Source organism: Lycorma delicatula, chromosome 12 (assembly GCF_047948215.1).
Source record: "Lycorma delicatula isolate Av1 chromosome 12, ASM4794821v1, whole genome shotgun sequence".
NCBI lineage: Eukaryota > Metazoa > Arthropoda > Insecta > Hemiptera > Fulgoridae > Lycorma > Lycorma delicatula.
This window is the reverse complement of record NC_134466.1, coordinates 20,238,413-20,261,497: the sequence shown is the minus strand read 5'-3', so window position 1 is coordinate 20,261,497 and position 23,085 is coordinate 20,238,413. Positions and strand designations below refer to the sequence as shown.

The 23,085-nt window shown below is 30.6% G+C and overlaps 1 protein-coding gene across 2 annotated transcripts in view; it reads right to left on the bottom strand.

Annotated features, from left to right (window-relative positions):
- The window catches only part of LOC142333111 (uncharacterized), a 105,746-nt gene that overhangs the window by 3,845 nt on the left and 78,816 nt on the right, over positions 1-23,085 (bottom strand). For both annotated transcript variants that reach the window (XM_075380030.1, XM_075380028.1), the window contains 4 exons: positions 19,003-19,038; positions 16,080-16,124; positions 11,623-11,767; positions 4,110-4,253 (listed from right to left, as the gene is read on the bottom strand). In XM_075380030.1, coding sequence (XP_075236145.1) covers positions 4,110-4,253; positions 11,623-11,767; positions 16,080-16,124; positions 19,003-19,038 — 370 coding nt within the window. The remainder of the gene's footprint in view (positions 1-4,109; positions 4,254-11,622; positions 11,768-16,079; positions 16,125-19,002; positions 19,039-23,085) is intronic.

Here is a 23,085-nt window from a genome sequence, read left to right as displayed (position 1 = left end):
TGGAAAGTAGCAACTTTCTGTGTACTGGAATTATGGTAGTGTAATCATGAAACTTTCTTAATTATTACTTTGCATGTTTATTTCATTATTTTATAGAAATGATTATTACAATAACTGGAATAGTTTATAAAAGGTGTTGAAAATGACCTCTTCAAACATTAATACAACATTACACATGTTTCAATTTGTTTTCATACACACTTTAACTAACTGATGAACTGGAATGTCTCATATGTATGCAGTTATTGCAGTTTTTGTTTGTCAATTGTGTGTAGTATGTTGCTATACACTGCTATTTTTGCTGCCTCCATAGAAAGTAATATGGGGGAGTCAGACTAGGCAATTGTGCAGGCCAAAACCCCCTCAAAATTGTTTTATTTATCAATGACATTTCATAAAAAATTATTGACTTGTTAGCTGTGGCACCATCTTGTTGGGATAGCCGTGATTGATTTCCACCTCTGTTAACTGACTAATGAAGGTTGTTAAAACAGCTCAATAATGATCACTATCAACTGTATTTTCAAAAACAATTGGACTCGCAATGTGCATTCTGTTTACGTCACACCAGTCTCCAATTTTCGCATCATGAAAAGATTGTTCATGCAATTCTTAAGAGGTTAGTAGTCAACCACAGTGTATATTTTGTAATTTAATATATCCTCCCAGTTGAAACCACTCTTTCTGTAGAAAACCTAACCTTCAGTATACCTACGCAAGTTTGGTCAATAAAACATTTAAACCATTTACAATAATTTAGTCTTTTGGCATGATCTATTGGTTCCAGTTCTTGAATACACATTACATTGTTGGAAAAGAGTTTCACTTCTTTTCTTACACCTTTATGTGCGTTAGCAAGTCTGATATCTTGCTGCTTTGCTAACTTACACATTAGCTTTGATGGACTTTCTGCCATAGCATCTGAAATATCTGTTTGTTAATTTAGGTGGTCTTCCACTTTGATCAGCATCTTCAGCAGAGCCTGTTGTTCAAAATTTTTCGATAAGAGTCTGAAATGCATTGCAGTAAGGAACAGCAAGTATCTGAAAACTTTTCAGAAATATTGCGCTTCACTTAATCAGTATACTTGTCACCTTCTTGAAAGGCATGTTCAATGTCTTTCGTGAAAATTGTATTCCTCTATTAAAAGAATCATTTCTTTTCTCACAACTCTTGATTCCGATAAATGAAACAACACAAAATGAAAAAAAGAATGTTCAATAAATCACATCTATGTCTTGGTTTATCACTGAGCAATACCCAATGATCCTTGTGCAACCAACCTAACATAAAAAGACCAGAATTCACCACATGATTCTTAAATCTACTGTACAGTGACTTTCTGAACGCACTGTTATGATCACTATCAATAAAAGTACCTGGCAGTCTACATATCTGATTCATTGCAATTCTCAATTTCTCTTCTGCAAATAAATAATCAGTTTTTTATTTTTATCTGTTTTCATCTTCAGCAGATTTCTAAAAAAAACTACCAATGAAGTTGGAGATGTCGAAATCTCCAGCCTTCTTTTGTAGTTTTTTTACTAGCCTATTTTATTGCCATTATTATTAGTATATTTTGTAGTATTTATTATCCTTCCTCCACTTTCATTACATGTTCTCAGTTGTTTCCTTTTGCTTGTTCATCCCTCCAAAGTACGTTTGGGTGCCCTACAGCATCAATTTCCAAATTATTATTCTCCAACAATAGTAATATAACTCTTCCATAATTTTCTCTTTCTCTTAATACAGTACTTCAGTTGTACCATCCTCATATTGATTAGTTGGCATATAAACGTTTATTGAAAGCAGGTTCCTGGGTTTATTCTCATTCTGACAGCACTTTTCCTATCATTAGTAAAAACTATCCTAGTAGACTGCTATTTCTTTTTTTTTAGAATTATTCCTACATCACTTCTACCTTTTTACTTCCTGAATTGTAACATCATCCTCTAATAACTTCATCCTTTCTCATTTCACTTTATTTACTCCAGTTCCATTACTTCTATGTTTACATTCATCTCTCTTTTAAAATTTTTTAACTTCTTTGTTTGCAAAAATGTTTCTATATTATATGTACCTGTACATATTTCCTCTCCACGTTTTTCTGACTTCCAGTTCCTGATTACCTAAACCAGGTTGATAAAACATAATATTTATAGTTATTAATTTTAATTCGTTAAAATTCGCTATCGTATTAAAAAGTTAGAAAAAAAAACATCAGGAAAAACATATCTCTGTTTAAAATTTGTTAAAGATTCCTTCTTTTGCTCTATATTATATGTGATTTCTAATATGCTGGCTCTCACAAAGTGTTCTTGAAAACACTGCATAAACCACTCTATCATTCTGTTTCACATGTATCAGTGAGTATAAAAATTTTCAAAAATTTAAAAAACTGAATATAATTTTTAACTTTCAGGCAAGAAATACAAGAAATATATTGTAATATTAAATCCAATCATTGAATATTTATACTTCCTTCCTCTTTATCCACCAGTTGACCTTCATTAAATAGTTAATTTCTTTTTCCACTACCACTTTCAGTTCTCTTCAGTATTCTCTTTAAAACCTCTAGCATTCGTTATGACTTATCAGCACTGTCCCTGTCAATTAACTGCAGTTTTAATTTACTGATAAGGCAAACACTGTTAAACAATCACTGACAAAAAACATACTAAACGATCCATTATCAGTACCTTCTCTTAGAGCTATAATTTGGTAATCTCTTCCTGCAAGTTTAACAAGAAAGACCTTCTTGCCATTTATCTGGATAAAAGTCATTATGGGTTATTTAATTGTTATTTGAATAATTCAAATCATCGTCTGAATTGCGTATGAGAGATGTACTAAGTCTGTTACTTTAGCAGCTCCCAAACCATGCACATGGATATCAAGAGCTTCATAAAATGTTTGACAGGAATTGTGCACAATAGATGTATAAGTAGTATCGTTCATGTTATAGTAAGCCTTTTAAATATTAAGTTGCTTACGTGTACTTTTATTTTCGAATTCATTAATGCGTTCTTCTTTGAACTGAATTCATCAATTTACTACGTTATTCTGTTATTATCCTGTTCCAGCATATTTACTAATACAACTGGTTTTGTTATTTTTTGTTTCCCATAACATTTCTGAAGTACTGCGGGAGTTGTCTCTTTTCCAAGAATTTAACGACAAGCAGCACCTGAATTAAACATTCCTTGTTCAATTATTCATAATATGTTAAGGAACCTTTTAACATTTGTTCTTGTTAAATAGTGCCACCAATCACACAAGAAGAAAGGATTAATTGTAAGAATTCTGCTTGATTGTTTGATGATGACAATTATCTTAATGAAATAACTCGATCTTATGAGGATACTTTTCCTTTACTTTTAAAAGTAAATAAAACATCAGATTCTGGGTTTTAGAAAACCCCCATTACAATTCTGAGCACATCAGGACAGTTTGAAAATTAATATGTGACAAGTGACACTGGTGAGATCACTTCATTTTTCCTTTATAATCATTTACCTTGATATATTGGAAAATTTTGCCTTTCCTCATCTACAACATTGATAACTTATATTCCAGCAATTTTGACCCTGCTGCTGCCATGACTATAACCGTTCATAAATTTCTGAAGAGCTAATTTTCTGGTAGATTGATTGGTCACAGCCAAGTGGTTAAATAGTGTGGTCAATTTGAAATATGACTATAGCTTGGAATTTAATAATCTTAAAATTTAATAATGGTTTTTTCCAAAGTAAATAATTTTTATAAAATAAAATAAAGAATTACAACAGCTGCAGGCTTTAGCTAAAATATTACAGCAGTTTTTTAACTTAATTCAACAAATAAATTTTTGGACTGAATAAATATACATCAGGGTAGACAAATGTAAAAGTTATGAGGAAAATAAAAAAGGTTTTGTGTTTTTTTTTCTGAATAGCATTGACCATTTTCATATATAGGTGACTATAAACATAATTTATTGGTAAACTCTTTACATAAAATATACAACTCTTTTTTACACAAAATATACACTGTAAATCATAACAAGCAAAAATTTTTTTATAATGCTATTAACCATAAAGAGAAGGCTAATTAGATATTACAAAACTTACATATACGTTAATATTTTGATGTCTCAAACAGTACGTAAGACCAACACATTCAGGTGTTGCTAACATTCTTTTATCCTGATAACCACTAACGGTGAAGTTTAATACTTTGTATTGTAAAATATTTTTGTTTAAAAAGACCTGCAACTGAATAGTTTTATATATTAGAAATAAATACTTAAAGGATATTTTCATAAACATAAATTAAGATATTAAATAAGGCATCTAAAAAAAATTAATGGTCACGGGAATTAATAAAATAAATAAATACATTCTTTAAACAATCGGCGCATTTGATGTAATAATTCATGACTGCATACAGCAAAGCTATGTTTATAAAATACATACACAGACACACACACAAACACACACACACACACACTCACTCGCTCACTCACACACACAATATATATATATGTGTGTGTGTTTAATTATGGACCTTACAGTCCTAGTTTGAGAGAGTACAACTGCAAAGTATGTTAAAGAGTCATTGGTAGATCCACAGTCAAAGATGTACTGATCAAATCCCAAAAACCAGGATACATCAACTCAAGCTGATCCTCATAGTGTCCTTGGTTTGGATCCAACTGGCATCTGGCTGAACACTACATTGAGAAATGATCATAGATAAGAAAATAGTGGGTAATAGATAAGGGACAAAATCCTCATGTTGACCGCAATACAAGCTCATCCAAGATCTTTAAGGCACTCTTCAATCCGTATCCATATATTTAATCAATAATTTCTTCAGGAAACTGAGGTATATTTATCAGCATAGAAACAGCCCATTAGCGAAATATGTTTTTGCAATCATTAAATTAATTATGCATTATTTATTTAATGTTTTGACCACCTCAAATATATGCATTTCTTCTAGATACTAAGGAAGCAGCTGAGGACAGGTTTGGGCTTCATGAAGAATTTTAGAACCTTCACTTGAATTTTAAAACGCTCAGAACTACATAAACTGAATATAAACTACTTAACCAAACCCTAAATGTTGCAGTATGTTTATTAAATCCAATTACGAGATAACGTTATTAAAAAAAAAAATAGACAGAGAAGATATAATCAAACTAGAAATAGTACTATTAAAGAGTTGTCAGTACTATGATATTTGAGATTAAAACAGAATAAAATTTGTTCTTAATAAATAAGGGTTTAAAATATTACTTTAATACTACCATGAAATTAGATTTAGTTAGTAACTTGTTAAACTATTGTCTATCTCATTTAATGCACGAATCTCTTCAAGGCATCCTCATTCTTACTTAATAATACTTAAAATGCACAAAAAAGTTCATCACTGTTTACAAAACATGTAATACTATTACCTTATTTATAAAAAAAAAACCTCTGGGAACAGGATGGCAAGTGCAGTTGCATAATAACATAGGCAATAGCCTAGATTTTCTCGAGGGGGGAAAATATGAAAATGTTTTTTGTTAAAAATTAGTTTTATTTGAACATTTTAAAACGCCAAAAGTAATAATTGGAATGCTATTCAAAACTATCTAAATCATAATTCAGCACTATCCTATGAGAGTTCTGTATTAATCCTAACAAAATTTCTTTCTCATATTTATTTTTAGCTCCCAGAACCCTTTTTTATCCACACTCATCATGCAAAGATAAGCCGATTTTTGTCATTGTTGACTGTAACCAAGTTTTTGTCCTGCGTAAGGTGCTGAAGGATCTTTCGGTAGTAAACGTTCTGCAAGTGAGATTTCATTAAGTGACATTAACATTGTATTAACTACAAAACTTGTAGTTTTTTTTTTAAATCCTCATATGTCATATCGAGCATTATGTGAGGGTGCAATGTAAGCAATGAGAATGCGGGCAAGTTCTCCTCAGAAAAACGTTCTTCCAGAGACATTATTAATTAATCTGTGTACGGAATAATTAGTGATCTCCAAAATCCGCCAGGAGTCTATGCTGGTGGATACACACGATGTTTCTGCTGATTTATGACTCATAGCACATTGAAATCTGCTCAGCGATTGTTTCAGCCTCTGCTATTACACTTTTACTTTCAACAACCACATTTCCAAGATGTCTTCTCATGATGATGTCAATGATTTTTTTGTGATTTCCACATTGAAGTAAGTCCATATTTTTAAACTAAAGAGCATGTACCACCGGTTGCAGTAGTTCCGAATATTTTGCTATGAGAAAAAACACTAACAATGAATTTCTGATTTTGTAGCAGGATAATGCATTTGAAAACCGCTTTTTCGTTGCATTGTTACCATCTGTTGACAGTTTTCCAAGCGCCATAACAATTTGCACTTAGTGTTTCTTGAATGTGGCGATACTTTTTTATTTTTGAGAGCAACGGATTTCACAGAGCATTGGTATATTTGATATGCATTTTTGAGGAAGGGTTGATTCTCCAAAGAATCTTATTATTTCTTTTAATGTGGAGGTAGCATATTGTATTACTTTTATTTCATTCGAGCTGTTTACAACTAAGTTCAGTTTGTGACTAGCACAGAAAAAGTATAGTGCTCTCGTATTCTTTTCTCGAGTAATTTTCAGGTGGACACCACGATCCTTCCCTGCCATACAGGAACACCCATCGTATCCTTTTCCAGTGCACTTTTCTGAATCAAGGCCTACCTTTTCTACAAAGATGTTAATTGCAGATGATACAGATTTTGCATCGTATCATCAACTAAACTTAAACTAGAAATTACTCACGAACCTTCATCATTTTATCTTCAAAAACTTAACCTTAATTGAAAGTTGCTTTTTCCCTAATATGCCGGTGCTCTTGTCTGGCGGGATACTGTAGCAGATGCTTTATTTACGTCAGTAGTGATGTCGTCTGCAATGACGTCGCCACATAGGCTGATTATTTAATTTTGAATCAATGGTGAGAAGTGGGATTTTTGTTGTCTTTTAAAATGTGGTCACCAGCGTCTAGTTTGAGTTTCACCAAATCTTCCAAAACACCAAAGATAGGTCATGTGTAATTTAATTGCACGGCATCTGTAGCATAGTCATAACTTGTAGTTAGTGACAAAAGGTTTTTTAAAACTCCCACTTTTTGACATGAGATCAGACTCAATGAACGTCCAAGTCGGTGACCCGCATCGTTATCAAATATGTTTGATCCTGTACACCAGAACAAGATGATAGTGAAGATCCAGTTGATTTTTCACCAATATTTTGTTTCGATTTCTCTTCTCTGCCGCTATCACTTTCACTGCAACTTTTATTAGGTTGTTTCTTCATTTGTCTCCCTAAAATAAAATAAATAACTACAACTACTACACTTCGCAAAAAAATTAAAGCAACTAAGAATTTAAGCTTCTGAACGGAACCTCTACTACAAACTTCAAGCTTAAAAATGTTTTTTTTTTCTTTTAATCGCTACATACAATACTTTTTAACAAAATTACAGCATTTTGAAAATCATTAAAATTTTTTTTCGTTCGTGAATAATGTTCTTAACCTAAATATGAGTTTATGGGTTTCAAAACCTTCTACCGTGTCTTTATTGACAATTCTACAAAAGTGTACTTACTAGTGGAATAGGTAGAAAAAACACAAAGAAACTGATGGAATGATCAAATTAACAGGCTGTGGCTGTGTACAAAATGAAATTAATGTGAACCAAATGGTTCTGATTGAGGTTCGAAATTTTTGTGTCAAGATTGTGTTGTGTTTAACATAACAACTTTTGTAGTGATTGAACTTGATCACAACAAAAATTGGACTATTATGAATTTTGAACCATTCATTACTAATTAGCTATCGAACTCTAAATGTTTTTTATTATTGAACGACGGTATTTTTTAATCAACCTTAAACATTTTTTAGTAGTTTGTTTTATTATTTGCAACTAGCAGAAGTAGCTGATTGTAAAATCAAACATTTCAACATTCAAAACCATCTACTTAAGCAGAACTGCTGCAAAAATAGCTAATTACAAATTTCAATCTATTGGAGTTTGGTATTTTTGTAATTTTTTCCTTATTTAGTATTTTATAATTTTTTCTTAAAATTTCAATAATAAAGATAGCATCCAAATCACTAGTATTAGAAATAAAAATTCAGTCTTCGCATTTCCTGAAAATTGTAGGTTGCTTTAATTAGATGATTTTGCAACTCTTCGATTCAAATGAAAATAATGAAGATACATACCTTTCGTGCCCAGTCAGTTTCTAATATCAATTTTAGATTGTTATTGTTACGGAATTGTGGCTCAACTAGCTCAAATGCGTCTACTCTCTCAACTGACTCACTCACACTGATTGCACCGCTTAAATACTAGAACATTCTTATAAAATACAACCTCAACATTCTATAATTTCGAGTTTACCCCACCGCAGACCTTGAACCGCCAGTTCACCACTCGTTCATTTGAGAGCGCTTCCGTCACGATTCAGACATGCTTTCTGTCGCGCATTATATATAACCAACTGAAATTAACCTATAATTTTTCGCTTGACTAAATGTAGCAGAAGGGTGCAAGCGTTTCACCGTGGTTACGCCTATACATAATAAACTTTAAAAAATAACTGTATGCATATTTTGCTTTGGTAACGTGTATGCATATTTCGCTCAGCTTTAAATTTGGAATTAAGAAAACCGAGTTTTCTTTGCGATCTAAACTTGACTATTTTGAAAATTTATGTTTTGATTAATTTATAAACCAAAATTTATAAATCTAAAACCGTAGTCATCGTTATGTAATCATAAGAGAAATTACCGCTCATAAAAAAGAATGTGGTACATCGTCTCTTTGTTTACAAATGTGATGCTTCTTTTTGAATCGTTTTTATATATTTTTTAAGATAATTGCTCTTAAAGTTGTTTTTGTAAACTAATCATCAATGTATCAACAACCAATACATTATTACATCTTTTTATTGTTATTCATTATTTCTTGACTGTCACTGAGTACAGTTTCTGTAATTTTTTCTACTAAAAGGCACCATAACAAGAGAAATATACAAGTCCCTGATATTATATACTTCTCTCGCTTATATCCCGTTTTATGACTAATTAACATCTTATGTTTAACTAGAATTATTTGGGTTCTGTTAAAGCCAATTTTTTGGATTACATAGCGAGTTCTATTTATCATACACCATACACTATAACTCCACTACGGACTATAATATAGATATACAATATCGTTTGATTCATGGAATGTTGTTTTGCATTACTGGTACTGTGTTACAGCAAGTGTTGGAAATGTCCACCAGTTTCCTGAAGGCAGGTCCAAAACCTTCACACCATATTTTTGACATCTGTCATAGGACATCAGGGATAATGAAATTCATCTCAAAAAATGTACTGTGAAGGGTTTGCCTTCAGGAAAATTGTAGACATTTCCAACACTTGCTGTAACGCATTACCAGTTGTGCATAACTACATTCCATGACTCAAATGAAATGCGTGTATCTGTGTATTATAGTAGAACGTTGAGTTATAGTGTACAGTATCATGTTGTGCATGATAAAATGATCTCACTCAGAAATCTGTTCTTAACTACATGTAACACTTAAACTTGATTTACTGTTAAAACGATACAAGAGAATTTATTAACTTCAGATTGAAAACAAATTTGTTCTGTTGAGAAAAAATTATAAAATTTTACTAGAATCTGCTTCTTGTTTTGATATATTTATAATCAGATGTAATTAAAGACGTCCTTACTCCTTTGTGACGATTTCTATCGCCTCAACACTTCCTCCATTATTAGCCCTGATGGCCTTTACCAAAGTTCGTCTTATTGATCCTCTGACTGATATTACAGTCATTAGTTTGACATATGTGAATACGCCACCGAAGCAAATACCTTGATAGACATTTCCATCAGTGTTTTAACTCAATTAAAGGTACCGCGTAGTCGCGTATATTTTATAAAGTAACTAATCTAACAGTAATATATATATATATATATTTAAAAAGTAATTCATTACAGTAAATCACTGCAATCAACCGAGTTAAAAGTTATTTTGTATTTACTAATGTTATATAAAACAAAAAATGAATGACTTATGTCGTCGACAAAATTTGATCTCATAATATTATTTCTACGATGCAGTACCGGACAATACTGCATTCTATACCGTATTATTGAAATAAGTTAAAGTATTAAACCATAGCACAAACTTTACTAAAACCCGGCTTTTATCAACAATTTAGTATAAAATCGGTGGATATATTTGAGGCACAGGTTGCACTGATATTAATCGATGTCTACAAAATAACCTATTTACCATTTTCACCCTAACTTAAGGACGTATTGTTTTAGTTTTTTTTTTTCACAAGAAATATACTTCGAGTTTTTTTCTTTAAAATTATTTACGTAGTTTAGTTTAACAAAATAAGATTGATCAGAATAGTGACATTTCCGTGTCAAGTCAAATAAATTAACGAATTTCATTCCAAAACTGTCTTCCTTACTAAACAACCTGTCAGTTTAAAAAAATATATTTCATATATTGTTCCCGAGTGAACCACTGTCATAATAAAATCACGGTAAACAAATTGTACAGTCACCGAGCATTACTGATACATTCAGCAAAGTGCTATTTTCTATTCAAACAGTTATTTAATTAACAACACATTAATATAGTTATATAAAATGCTTCATTATACTGAAATGGTATGGAGTTTGTTTTTAATAAAATGATATCACTGTCAGACACGTTTTTAACCTGTTTGACTGCTGAAATAGCTATGTACTGGTGATAACGATTGTAAAAATGGTAGGGTATTCTGCTCGCTCCAGTTAAGAGCAGGCCTGGCTTTGACAGATAGTATATCTACCTTTTTTTAATATTTTTCATTTCCTGGCTATATATTTGAACTTTTTAGCTATAATAGCATACGAATCATAACATTAATACAACTAATAATAACAGCATTTGGTATTACATTATACTATGCAAGTGAAAGTTTGATTATCTGGTTAAATGTCACTTATCGGAGTTTTGGAAGATCATGACATTTCAAAAAAAAAATATCTATAATTTTAGCATTCAAGACTCTCAGAAAGATTTACGCACACATGTATACATGTTTTTTATTCTATTTTTTACTTTTCTTTTTGTTGATATCTTTAAACCGGAGGGAAGGATTTGGATGAATTTTTTGAGAATGGTTTTTGTATATAGAACATTGATTTAGAACATTTAAGAGTAGAATTTTTATACATAAATTTTCTTTACATGCATCCTCACATATTTCAATTTTCTACTTCAATATCCTTCTACGTAGCATTTTGAGGAGAGCCAAGATCTCGGTAGCGAGAAAGTTATATAACTTTCTCGTCTTATGTATATATATATATATATATATATATATATATATATATATATATTTCAATCACGCGCATATAAATATATATATAGTTATAGGCATATTCGTGTTGCGAATGCGCGATTGAAACAAATAGTTCATATTTCATATTTTTCTTTTCCTAAATATTTACATTTATAACTTTTCCGTTTTTAATTGCTACATATGTATATTTGAATAAGTGTATACTTACAGGGCTAAAAAATTTACATATATATGAAAACTGTAATTCAAACTGTAACATGTTTTTCTTCAATTTTTCATCTATATTTAAAACTGGAGTTAAGGGTTCAAAAAAATCGTTCATTTCACTTACGATATCTAAACGTAAAGTACATCTGAAAACAAACGTGAGAATAAACAAAACTTAGGAAATTATATCATTTTTATTTACCATTAAACACACAGGTTAAGGCTCATTGTGTATTATGCATAAAAATGATAATTATATTTTTGTATGTTTTCTTAATTACTAAAAAAATGAAAATCCACCTTACCAGCAAATTTATTGTGTAAATTCATTCAAGTAAAAATGCAAATAACATATACAATTAAATTAAATGACTTTTTTTTTGTCTTCATTCATTTGACTGGTTTGATGCAGCTCTCCAAGATTCCCTTTCTAGTGCTAGTCATTTCATTTCAGTATACCCTCTACATCCTACATCCCTAACAATTTGTTTTACATATTCCAACGGTGGCCTGCCTACACAATTTTTTCCTTCTACCTGTCCTTCCAATATTAAAGCGACTATTCCAGGATGCCTTAGTATGTGGCCTATAAGTCTGTCTCTTCTTTTAACTATATTTTTCCAAATGCTTCTTTCTTCATCTATTTGCCGCAATACCTCTTCATTTGTCACTTTATCCACCCATCTGATTTTTAACATTCTCCTATAGCACCACATTAAATGACTAAAATTAAAAAAAAAAAAAAAAAATAAATAAGTACCCAGGAAAAGTAATTGATCGTTACTTTTAATTGAGAGTTAAACTAGAAAAGATTGGTTAATCCAAGACAGCTAAAAACTAGAAATTAATGGGATAATTAGTGGTATAATATGTCCGGGTTCAATCGTCATGTTGACCTTTGACCCCTTGACTCTAAGTTGAGGCAGAACATCAACGTATGTTTTCCAAGATTATCCCCTGTATGTAGTTAAATTTACACGCTGAAAGAGTAGTTTTACTGCAAAATATATAGCAAAAGACGGGTTTGATATGCGTCCATAATTACAGCAAAGAACCAACTAAGAAATTGACGATTGAATCTGGACGTTTTCACGGGTTTATTCGAATACATTAAAGAACGGTTGCTTTCAATAATGAATGTGTGTTCACGTTAAATTTCCATGTTGAAACAGTTGATTTAGTGAAAAATTCGTCGTAAAACATATGCTTGAGATGCTCCATGAGGTTCTACCTATTGTGTTTTATTATATAGACCGCTGATGACGTATGGGGAATCCCGTTTCTTATAACATGACGTCAGCTGTCAATAATTATTTATTTCATTGACCTTTGACTCTACCGTCTGACCCTAATATAGAATTCTGTAAGCGAACAATAGTGAAAAGCTTATATCTATAACACTCCAGAATAAAATGTCGTATCGATTTATAGACTCATATAAATTTCTATCTTATAGCCTTAATGAACTAATGCAAAGTTTATTTCATAGTTGTCGTAAATTGTCAGACGGTCACGTAGCATATATATGCTTTAAAACAACTTACCCACAGTTTCAAATTGATGTAAAACAAATGATAACGATAATAAAATTAAAAAAATAGATGTATTAAAGTTGTTAATTCAACGAATAGGTATTTTTATCCATATACATATAATAAATAGGCAACTGTTTTTGATGAAGCACAACTGCCGCCCATCGAAGCGTTTTATGATAATTTAAACAAACAAACCACCTCCGAATCGGATTATATGCAAGCGCAATACTTTTGGAATCGATTTAAAAATAACACGCTCGGTAAATACAACGATTTCTATATGAAATTGGATGTCATGTTGTTGGCTGATGTGTTTGAGAGTTTTGGTAATAAAATGATTGAAATAAACAATTCAGATCCGTATAATTATGTATCTGCTCCATATTTATCGTGGTTTGCAGCCCTCAACGCTTCGAAGTTGCAATCAGAACTCGTTATAGATCCATCATCCAGCAATCATATCGTTATAGATGTCAACATTTTATTGTTGATAAAAATTATTGTTTTATTATAGACTTATAAATGAGTTTTAGTAGATGTGTGTTATGAACAGATCAAATATTACTATTCGTATATCTTTGGTGATTTTAAACTTATAATTGATAGACGTACGGGTTTTTTCAAAGCAACAAAATTATTTCATGATGGTGGGAAACAATTTAAACAATGGAATGAAAATAAACAATCTAAATTGTTATTACAATATATCTCATCGGTTGGAATTCCGGCCGATGAAACAATGTCGTATGTTATGGGTGGTAATTGCCAAATTATATGAGGAACGCATGTTTGTGATGATTTAATACTAGCAATAGCATCTTGGATATCCCTAAGTTTTTATGTTCGTCGTAATAAAATTATAAAAGATTTTTTCATCAAAGTTTTTAAGTCATATCAAAACGATAACATTCAGCAGCATTCGAAGTTGCGATATATAGAAAATAAGCAAGTAGAATTGCTAATAGAAAATAATAAAATTGTATATGAAAATTTAAAACGTAAGTTGCAAATTAACGAATTAAAATGTAATGTAAAAAAATTAAAATCATGACAACACCATATTTATCTACAGTTTTTCCACTCGATGAATGTGATAATTGCCTTATAATTTTGTTTAAAAATAAAGATAATGAAGAGTATAAATATTATGCTATTCGCGTTCAATATAAAAATTTAGATCGTGCATTAAATAAACTAAAAAAAGATATCCCATATTTATAATTGTTTATAAAAAATTAAAAGATCCGAATAGTGTATGATTTTTTAATATTGCTTTTAAAGATCTTAAATCTAAAAGAAAACGTAGTCATATTAATAAAGATATGATGATTTTATACAAACGTTATACAAAAAACTTTTAATAAGTTACAAATCGCGCCAACAGTAAAGGAAGAACGCGAAGTTGAGTCGGATTAATGTAATACACATTTTTTTTTTTTGTAACACGTTATTATTTATGTTTTTTTTCTTTTTAGAACGAGGATGTCTATTAAAGCCGATTTAGCGAAAAAATTACACAACCTGACAAGACGTAATTATTTTACTAGAAAGACAGAATTCAAGGGTCTAACGACCTTGTACAAGCAGAAATAGTCAAAATGATACCTTATTCTCAAACCAGTAATGGTTATAAATATTTTATGACTGTTATAGATTGTTTTTCTAAATTCGCGTACGGTATACCGTTAAAGAATAAGACGGGTAAAGAGGTCGCGTCCGCTTTATAACCAGTATTTGAAAAGAATAGATGAAACATTTTCAAACGGAGCAGGAAAGGAATTTTATAATCCACAAGTGAAAGCTCTATTAAAATAATTCAACATAAATCATTATTCCACATATTGAGATAAAAAAGTTGCGGTAACTGAACGCTTCAATAGAACCCCAAAAACGAAAACGTGGACTAAATTTACAGAACAGGAAAGCTTCAAGCGGATTGATATGCCACTAGCTCTACTCGAAGAATATAACAATACTGTGCATTCAGCTACAAAATTTAAACCGAAAGATATAAATAAGACGAAGGAATCTCAGGTGCTTGCAAATCTGATAAAAAATGATAAAAAAAAAAGTGTTATAAAAATTAAATTTAATGTTGGCGATTACGTTCGCATAAGCAAACATAAAAAAGTATTCGAAAAAGGTTATTTACCAAATTCGGCGAATGAAATATTCAAAATACATACGGTGCATGGTGAATCTCGACCGATTACATATGAACTAATTGATAATGGAAATTAACTCAGAAAAGGACGTTTTTATCAACACGAACTAACTGTACGTGATGGATGACCTAAAGAGCTGCCTTGTCGTGAGCACCCTACTCTTTAGAGCATCCATCACGCGTACAAAAAATTGGCAAAAACAACAAATTTTTAATTTGAAGCTATGAATTTCACATAATCTATACATATTACCATCAAAGCTTGTTATCAAATTCATTCTGAGATAACCGTCCTAAAATTATTTTTTTACTTTTTAGCGTTTAATTTAGTACTGTTTTTTTTTAAATAATTTTTTTTTCTCCTTTTTAGTGCATTTAATATAAGAGTAGTTTTTAACATTTTTTTACATATATTTTATTGTCACTTAGAGTGATGGGTACCGATCGATGGGAAATACTGAGTGGTGAAATATTCAATTTCGGCGCATGACACAATCAAAATTCTAAAACCGCAGTTTCGAAATTATTCTTTAAATTATTCCTTTATTAGTTTTAGTATAGTGTTCGTTATACCATCTCGAGAATGTAACTTCTCCTATAAAAGCAGTAGAAAAGAAATCGCTACCAACGTTGTTTAATCGAATTAGAAATAAACCCTATTTCTCGCTAAACTTCAATAATGAAATTAATAAATGACAGTATATAACTTAACAGATTTTTCTATTTTTATACTATTTCACTGAAAAAAAAATCACTTACGGCATATCAATTTTCTTAATTATTTTTTTTTCTGATTCTTCATCACTGAAATACAAACAAAAATTAATGAGTTAGAATTCTTAACAATATACTTATTATCTGTGCTCTAGTCGCACTACATCTTTGCTGATGAGTTTGAACCCTAATGATTTGCTTCATACGTACATTAGGAACTTTTATTTATGATATTCCTAATATATTTTTTGTAATCTGGTCAACTAGTGAAAATAAGCAACCATCCTATGGCCCATTGTGAAGGATGACGTGTAAATTAGTTGTAGTCTTGTACAGATTCAGGCCGACCGTCCCTGAGATATGTAATTAATTTAACCTCAACTACCAAAGTACACCGGTATCCATTGTCTTGTATTCAAGTCCGTATACAATCGATATTTTATTTATTAACAAAAAAGTTTAAAGGTTTTAATATTTTGTACGAAATCGTTTTAATAAAGCAGTGAGGTGGGAAGAAAGCATAATAATCAAGAATGATTTGTTATTATGTGAGTTAACAGTGGAGAACGATTTCCAATCACATTTGTGATGAATGTGGTATAAATTTAATATTTCTTTTAGTATCCTTTAGTACAGTGCTTTCATAGAGCTGCTGTCCACTGCAATTATTGACGTGTAATGACGAAACCTTCTTAATTATTACTTTGTATTTTTGTTTCATATTTAATAGAAACGATATTACAATAACTGGAATAATTTATAAAAAAGTGTTGAAAATGACTTCTGCAAACATCAGTGCCACGTTGAGCACGTTTCAGTTTGTTTTCAAACACTTTAACCGACTGATGTACTGCAATGTCTCGTTCATATGCCGTTATTGCGGTTTTTAGTTTGTCAATCGTACGTGGTCTGTTTTGTCATACAACGCTCTTTCCGATGCCCCTATAGATCTTTTTCTTTTCTTCTGTAAATTGATATATCCTCCCCTATAAAACCATTCTTCATCTCTTAAAAACGTTACATCGAGGAATTCTACGGAATATTGGTCAATAAAACGTTTAAATCATTGACAATAATTTAGTCTTTTGGCATGATCTGTAGTTTTCAGTTCTTGAACACATATTACTTTGCAGGGAAAAGGTTTTAGTTGTTTTCTTACTGCTTCTTGTGCGGTAGCCAATTTGATATCTTGCTGCTCTGCTAACAAACGCATTGGCTTTGATGGACTTTTAATGACTTCATCCGAAATATCAAGCAGCTTCTGTTCGTTTAGTTTAGGGATCTTGCAATTCGATCAGCGTCTTTAACAGAGACTGTTACCGGAATTTTTTCGAGAAGATTTCGAACTGCATTATGGTGAGAAAGAAGAGTATTTAAAAACTTTTCTGAAAACTTTGCTAAATCTGTGTACTTGTCATCTTCACGAAATATGTGTCACGAGAGGAAAAAAAATTACTCTACTGATAAAAACCATTATATTTCTCGCAACTATTGATTGCGATAAACGAAATATTACAAAACGAAACTAAGCATGTTCAATCGCAACTCAACAACTGACGTCTTGGTTTATTAGTGACAACGCTCAACTAAACCACAGTGCAACCAACCTAATGTCGAAAGAACAAAATGCAACACATAATTCTAAAGTATGCTGCACAGCGCAGTGTATAATTTTGAATACCGTTTACACATTTATAACGCAACATATATTATTCATTTAATATTTTTCTCACCCGACCCGAATCCATTTCTTTTTTTCAGATTATCTTCACTTATAAATTGATTGTCACAGTACATTATTACATTAATTTTGCTTTAAAAATATAAGAGTAAAGACCTTTTTTAGTAACAATAGTCGAAATTTATGAAATAAAATGTTTATAAGAAGGTACTTTAAATATGTAACTGCTAGTTAAATCTATTTTTTTGTTATTTCAGTTGTACTAATTTATGCTAATAAAATCTTCATAAAAATGTCATAAGAAAGGCTTGCATCGGTGGTTTTTAATATCACCTTGTTCGAAGGAGATATACAGGTACACCAAAATTATGATGGGTGTCAGAGTAGAAATACTGATAATACTAAAGTTTTTTTTAATTCAGTTTCACGAGTTGCTGTCACAAATTATAAGAATCAATCCTTTAACCGCTTTTAAATGATCTTATACACTTAATTAATAGTAAACTCTTTTATCTGTCGCAGTATGGTCCTTAATCTTTTTCGATAGAAGGCGTTCCACAATATTTTATTTTTGTAGTCTTATTAATATAATAAGATAAAACTTTACAATTTGATTGAAGAATTTAAAAAGAGAGGTCCAACAGTGTCATTTCTCAGTTATAACTTAACAGATTTACTTTTTTAATGGCTATTTGACTGCTCGGAAATGGGCGGATCAACTGACAATCACGGTTAAGAGTATTTATTTTTTAAATTATTTATTATAATTGTTTCTTATTGTCATCGAGATAAAATTACAAAAAAAAATATGTAATTATTAACGTGGAATGTTTTTTAATTTTTATTATTTTATTTTTTGCTTTTATTAATAAAGCTCGTTTTCAACAGATCGCAAATGGGTTTTTACTATTTATTTACTGAGTTCCATAAAAAGAATTGTTCAATATAAATTGCAATACAACTGCGAAATCACTTTTTTAAATTTGTTCACTCATATTAAATTTAGAAACACCATACGTTGATTATTTATTGATGTTCTCAGAAAATGCAGTTCTGCCTCTCCTTGAATTTCGAGCATAAGTTTAGACAAACTCGTAACAATTAAAAAAACCGAACGTAATTAGACACAAGTTTATTAAAAAATACTTTCTTTATTTTAACTTGTAAAATGTACATCGTTTATGAATACTTAAGAAGTTTAAATCTTTTACTCCTGATACACATTTTTTTATAATATAGAAAATAAATATTATTATGCACCAATAATTTTACTAAAGTAATGCTTACCTTAACTGAAATTTTTGTTTCTCCAGACTACCTCCACTGAAAAAATATTAAATGGTAACCGGTTATGGAGGTGAAATACTTATTACATCATTAACATATGAGTTACTCATTAATTAAAAATAAATTTCTTTGCTCTAATTAATAGAATGTAGTTCAAATTTAAACATTTAAAAAAAGATCTGATGTGAACAGCACATGACTTCGTTGTACAGCTATTAGATTACGTATACACATTTTTTTTTTTAAATGAAAAGTACATAAAGTTTTATTTCATTATTAACTTCTGATATTTTTTCATATATTTTATTTAATTGTAATTATTGAATAATTATGTAATGTGATTGTTTTTTAGAATCACAAGTGAATAATTATTATTAAATTTATAAATTAAAAAAAACAAAATGAATTCGAGTTTAAACCGATGTGCCTTCGCCTTGTAATATCATAATATTTCATTAGTTAAAATTTTATTTGGCTATAGTTCTGGAGCCAATGAAAATAAGTATGTAAGTATATCGTTTAAAAGCTCTCAATGATGGCTTTATTACTGCAGTTAAGAAAACGTCCAAAATCCAAATTTTCGATTCAGTTGTTTGCAATTAAAATGGGATGTGCACAACTACATGTTACAACAGTCCTAATTCCAACATCCTAAAGTTAATCGTTTTTGAGTTATGCGAGATAAATACGCACATACGTACGTACAGACGTCATGCTGAAACTAATCAAAATCGATTCAGCGATGGTCAAAATGGACATTTCCGTTGAAATCTGAAAACCGAAATTTTTCGCGATCAAAATTCTTCCTTCACTTGATACAAGGAGGTAAAACATTACCAGTAATTCTTATGGCTAGTCATAAATAATTTTACATTGAATTAAATTTGGTTCTTCTTTCCTATTAAGTATGTTGCAATCTGTTTAACAAGTGAATAGGAAGGAACCCTTAGCTTAATGACTACCCAAATGATATGAGGATGATATGTGTGGTATATAAATGAGTTGTAGTCTTCCAAAGAGTCAGGCAGACCGCCTGAGACCTCTGGTTAATTGAACCCCTATTGCCAAAGAACACCGGTATTCACCTTCTAGTATTCAGATCCGTATAAGAGTAACTAACGTTTACTCGGACTTAAACCTCAGAAATCTTGAATTCGAAAATTGGCTGTAAAATAACTGATTTGCGTCGAAAAGTTATTTTTAAATTTATCGTCTTCAAAACATTACCAACTTAATTTTTTCATATATATATATATGTATATATAATATATATAGCCAAAATCTTGAAACGTAACTTTTGTTTTTTCAATTGTGCTGAATTGTTCTAATAGAATCTTTATAAAAATGTCATAAGAAAGGCTTGCATCGGTGGTTAATTAATATAATACTGTTGGAAGGAGACATAAAGGTAGACCGAAATTATGATGGCTGCCAGAGCAGGAATATTGATAATACTAAAATATAGCCTAATATTTTACAGATGATAAAATAAACTTTGTAAATTCAGTTTCACAAGTTTCTGTCACAAATTATAAGAAACAATCCTTTATACGCTTTTAAATGATTTTACAAATTTATTTAAGTGAAAACTATTTTATCCGATGCAAAATGTTTCTTAAACTTTATCCTTAAAAGTCGTTGCAAATTTTTTTATTTCTGTAGTCGATTCTGTTTAGGCAAGACCGAGCGAAAGAAAATATTAATCTAACGAAACTTAAGCGCATTACAAGAGCCACCCATCTTTTTTATTTCATTGTTAAGTTATGTTATCGATTCAATACGTTATAAATAAGTTAAGTTTACTTATTTCCGGTCGATTTTTGGCAAACAAAAATTCCTCAATATCATGAAAGCCTTCGCAGTATTATAAAGAGTCATCCACGATATGTGCCATTGGAACTCCACTAAATTATGAAAAATACGAATCCAGGCAACAATTTGCACTTGTTTCTTTGGTCGTTTCATTTCCTATGTATGACCTTCGTTTTTGGGTTATTTTTATGACTCCGGTTTGTAAGAAAATTCCAACAGTTAACTTTGAATTGTTGGAACCCCATCCATTTCATATGTGATAATACAGTTCACTAATCATAAACACGAACAAATGTTTTTTTTGTATTGTGAACTAAAAGAACAATTCTGCCTCTCTAAATCCACAATCATTAAATAAAAAGTCACTTGAAAATACCTAGCAGGCCCTATTTAATGCCCGTAAAAGAGTTATCATATTACTGACTGCGTTGAATCGATTCTAAGAAATGCCTATAAATTAAAAGTCCTCTTAATTAGTTTACAGTAACAATAAATAACCATTAAAACTTAAGATGAACCACTGTTGTACTACATTACAATATCTATCCTTCTAATTCACCGGTTAGTAAATACATTAAGTCGATACGGAACACGTGTTGATATCGTATTATGTAATATCATAAAGTTCGGCAGACAAGGAATTTGGGAGCAGATGTAGAGGGTTGTGAGACTAAAATTTGTAACATAACTGTAAACTATTCTATAAACAGGTAACTACCGAAAGTACTTATTTTTACAATATTAACTGCAGTATACGTAAAATAAATAGGCAAATGGATTATCGCTTACTTGCATACAAATCACAGTTTAAGTCGGTCTGAATCCTACTTTTTATTATTTTTTTGAGATTCTAGTGTTTAATTAAAAAAAATGTTAAGGAAGAATTTAGGCATATGTTAATTGAGATGGTAATAAAAATAGTTAAGACAGATTAAAACTTTAAAAAAATCCCTTTCGGCACGCTGGAAGTCGGAGGTAGATTTCACCGGTGTTAAGTAAGGGATAAAAAATATTTCCACCTTAAAGTTAAGAAAAACTTCACATTTACTCAATACGACAATGGTTCCGTGTAGAAAAAAGTTTCACATGTTTAGCATTCGACAAGCCCCATCTTCTTACAATTCCAGCAACATTTTGGTCATCCATTGCCGTAAGGGTTAGTCATATCAAAAATTGTTTCAGACAAAGGTTTTAGGTAATGTTTGGAGGATTAACGACCACTTTAGATCGATTCGATACTGTGCCTATTAAGTGAGGTATGATATTTTTTGCCTTCGAAGTCCCATTATTTCCATCCCGTGGGCCAATGGTTGTGATACCAAAAAACTTTACTTAGATAAGTTTTAGGCCCTTATCTAAAAAAATAGTAGAAACTTTAAACGAATTCAATATTTTATTTAATGAGGAAGATATGTGCACCCCATGGTCCGATTTTCCCATTAACGAACTTGACCGAGATTTTGGCATTTATATTTTATGTATCAATTCGAAAGTGATTGCCTCAAAATTACGGCAGTTATCGTGCCCACAAGGGAGTGAAATATATACATAAAAATATGTATATAAACTATTGAACTGAGGGTGGTTTTGGGGATCTGGGGGGATGCGAAACGCGAAGATATGTCAAAATTTTCCGGAAGTCGAATCATGGTACCTATTACATTAAGTAGCCTTATTAAATCTACCTGTTGTGCAGGAAAAACATAATGAGATTATGAAATATGAATAAAAAATTTCAGTTACTAACATTTTATAATGTCTAAGTGAAACGATGTAATAATTCAATAATACATTTTTTTATTGTCTGGAAAGTAACTCACGACACATTAAAATATTTTAATGAACGAAACGAAATATTATGTCAGTTTTAACATTTTTCAACGATACTCTACGTGGTGTTACAAATTTCACAGTAAATTTGGTTCTAGTAAAGCATCATTATTTACGGATTTATATTACTCGAACTAAAGAGGTACTAAAAAAAAGAAAATTGTAGAGACACAGAAGAATTATACTGAAATAGATTAAAATCACATATTATTTATTAAATTATTTCATAGCTGTGGTCATTTTAATCGGAAGATGATATGTAGTAGACTTCAAATTTTACCTACTTACAGCAGGGAAGTCATGCCGGTACATACACACTAATAATTGCGCATTATTTGAGATAAAAAACATTCCCATCGATTATTTATGTTACGTAATACTATCATTCTTTATGAGCAAAATTTGTTTCAGTTTGTTGTGTTCATGATTAACTATGTATTA